The sequence below is a fragment of the Portunus trituberculatus genome, chromosome 12, assembly GCF_017591435.1.
Source record: "Portunus trituberculatus isolate SZX2019 chromosome 12, ASM1759143v1, whole genome shotgun sequence".
Classification (NCBI taxonomy): Eukaryota; Metazoa; Arthropoda; class Malacostraca; order Decapoda; family Portunidae; genus Portunus; species Portunus trituberculatus.
Window position 1 is genome coordinate 8,737,339 of NC_059266.1, and position 2,500 is coordinate 8,739,838.

At 44.7% G+C, this 2,500-nt stretch overlaps 1 protein-coding gene across 3 annotated transcripts in view; it reads right to left on the bottom strand.

The window, feature by feature from the left end:
- Nucleotides 1–380: 380 nt before the first annotated feature.
- Nucleotides 381–2,500, bottom strand: part of LOC123502842 (probable ATP-dependent RNA helicase DDX27) — a 10,782-nt gene continuing 8,662 nt past the window's right edge. Inside the window, exons 12-14 of one of the 3 annotated variants that reach the window (XM_045252117.1) lie at nt 2,415–2,500; nt 1,614–1,832; nt 381–1,126 (exon numbers count right to left, since the gene is read on the bottom strand). The exon at nt 2,415–2,500 is cut by the window's right edge and continues 130 nt beyond it. In XM_045252117.1, the coding sequence (XP_045108052.1) occupies nt 951–1,126; nt 1,614–1,832; nt 2,415–2,500 (481 nt within the window). In that variant the 3' untranslated portion in view covers nt 381–950. Of the gene's footprint in view, nt 1,127–1,604; nt 1,833–2,414 lie in introns of all 3 variants that reach the window. The other 2 variants (XM_045252116.1, XM_045252115.1) reach the window with 2 other exon arrangements.

Genomic DNA, 2,500 nt, shown 5'->3' on the forward strand with positions numbered 1-2,500 from the left:
TCTTATTTCTCTATAGTTTCTTCTCTTATTTATTTTTCACTCCACTCCATCACATTTAATGCAAGAAATACCCACATACGTACAAACTTCTCATTCCTCGCTCTCTTCCTTATTTATTTGTAAGAGAGAGAGAGAGAGAGAGAGAGAGAGAGAGAGAGAGAGAGAGAGAGAGAGAGAGAGAGAGAGCTTGGGCGAGTTGGTAAGGGGGTAAGAAATTAAGATGAATGTAAATAGATGTAAATGTGAATAAATAATGTAAGTTTAAATGTAAATAAAAGATGAATATAAATACATAAAATGAATGAATAAATGAATAAAAATATAACAATGCATTCAAAAACTCTAATTCCCGTCCTTGAAATAAAACATATACAATACAATAAAAGCAAATTCATTTATTTCAACTGACATCATTTCACAGCAGTATATTGTAATTTAACCCTTTCAGTACTGGGATGCATTTTGACCTTGAGATTTGTATGTGATTAGACCATTTTATTAACATTAGGAAGGATCTATGGAGGTCAGAAAATTAATGGCCACTGTCTTCAGTACTGGGACGCATTTTGACCTTGAGATTTGTGTACACTTAGACCATTTTATTGACATTAGGAAGAGTATATGGAGGTCAGAGGATTAATGGCCACAGTCTTCACTATTTTAATCCTACATGAGTTTGTGAAGCTGTAGAAAGTCACCAAATAGTAAAGATAATGAATATGGAAGTGTGTCAGGATACTGGAGGGGTTCAGCTTTCCCCTCAAGCTTAACAGAATGGTAAAGCTTACACAGATGCCCAGACTAAATATATAACATACACATACAGACAGAGAGAGAGAGAGAGAGAGAGAGAGAGAGAGAGAGAGAGAGAGAGAGAGAGAGAGAGAGAGAGAGAGAGAGAGAGAGAGAAAAATGAAAGAACCCCTCCCCAATCCCAACCCCCAACCCCACTATTTCTTCTTTCCTCTGGGGTTAAACTTTTTGCCGGGGTTCTTGTCCTGGAAAGCCTCCCGCCGCTCCTGGTATGACGGACCGGCACGGAACTTCTTGACGGAGCGACGATCTGTCCTGGTGAGCTCCTGGTCGAAGGATGAGGCCGCTCCACCCTTCTTCCGCTTCCTTCCGCCTGTGAGGGGTAGAGAATGGGAGGGATTTGAAAGTGGAGAAGTGGATAATTTGAGTGTGGAAAGGTGGAGGGTGGAATAATGGAGATAGTGAAGGATAGAGTAAAGAAACATACACAAGCACACCAAAACACCACCACACACCACCACACCAACCCCATACCACCACAATAACACTCACTGCCACCACCACCACCACCAGACCCCCACACACACCCACACCACCATACCGCCACCACCACCACCACACCCATACACACCCACCACACCTCACCTCCACACCACCACACCATACTTACACACCACCTCACCACCACCACCACACACACACACACCCTCACTACAACTCTCCATCCCCACACCCCAACACTAACACACCTAAACACCACCACCACCACATCCCCACACCAAAACACACATAAGCACACCAAAAACACCCTACCACACCACCACACCACACCACACCACACTGACACTCACCACCACCACCACCACCAGCACCACCAGCAGACACCCTGACAGGAGCATCCACGTCATCCTGCAAGGCGAGACGCTTGGGTTTGCTGTCCCTCTTAGCCTTCCGCTGCGCCCACCCCACCTCCGCCCTCACACGCTTCTCCTCAGGGTCCTCCGCGTCCTTCCTGTTCTTCTGCCTCCTCTTGGCACGCTCCATGGCCGCCAGCGCCTTGCCCTTCAGTGCTCGCTTCTCTGGGGTTAAGGAGGAGAGTTGGGTTAGGTTGGGTTGGGTTGGGTTAAGTTAGGTTGGGTTGGGTTGGGTTGGGTTGGGTTAGGTTAGGTTAGGTTAGGTTAGGTTAGGTTAGGTTAGACTGAGTTCAGTTAGAGTAGGGTAAGGTAGGATTGGGTTGAGCTGGGTAGGGTAGGGTAGGGTAGGGTAGGGTAGGGTAGGGTAGGGTAGGGTAGGGGTAGGTTAGGTTATGTCTTATGGTTCAATTTATTCCTCGTCAGTGCTTCCTTTTCTTGGCTAGAGGGTGTGGGTTGGGTTGGGTTGGGTTAGGTTAGGTTATTTCTTATGGCTTGACTTTTCTTGAGGAAAGACTGAAGGAAATTATGAAAGAAAAAAGGAAAAGAAAAATTTCAAAAGACAAAAAAAAGAATGATTGAACTATCCTCCAACAAACAAATAAACAAACAAACAAACTTAATTATTTGAAAAGAAAACAAAATAAAACAAAACAAAAACAGAAAAACAATAAAAAAAACAGAAAAAGACACAAACCGAACCACCCCAACAAAAACACAATTCAAACACAAACAAACAAACGAACTAACTAGTCTTCTGTTTAATCTCCTCGTCAGTCTGGAACCATGTGCGCTGTGGCTTGGCGTCCTCCTCCCCCTCCTTCTCCGTGTCCTGC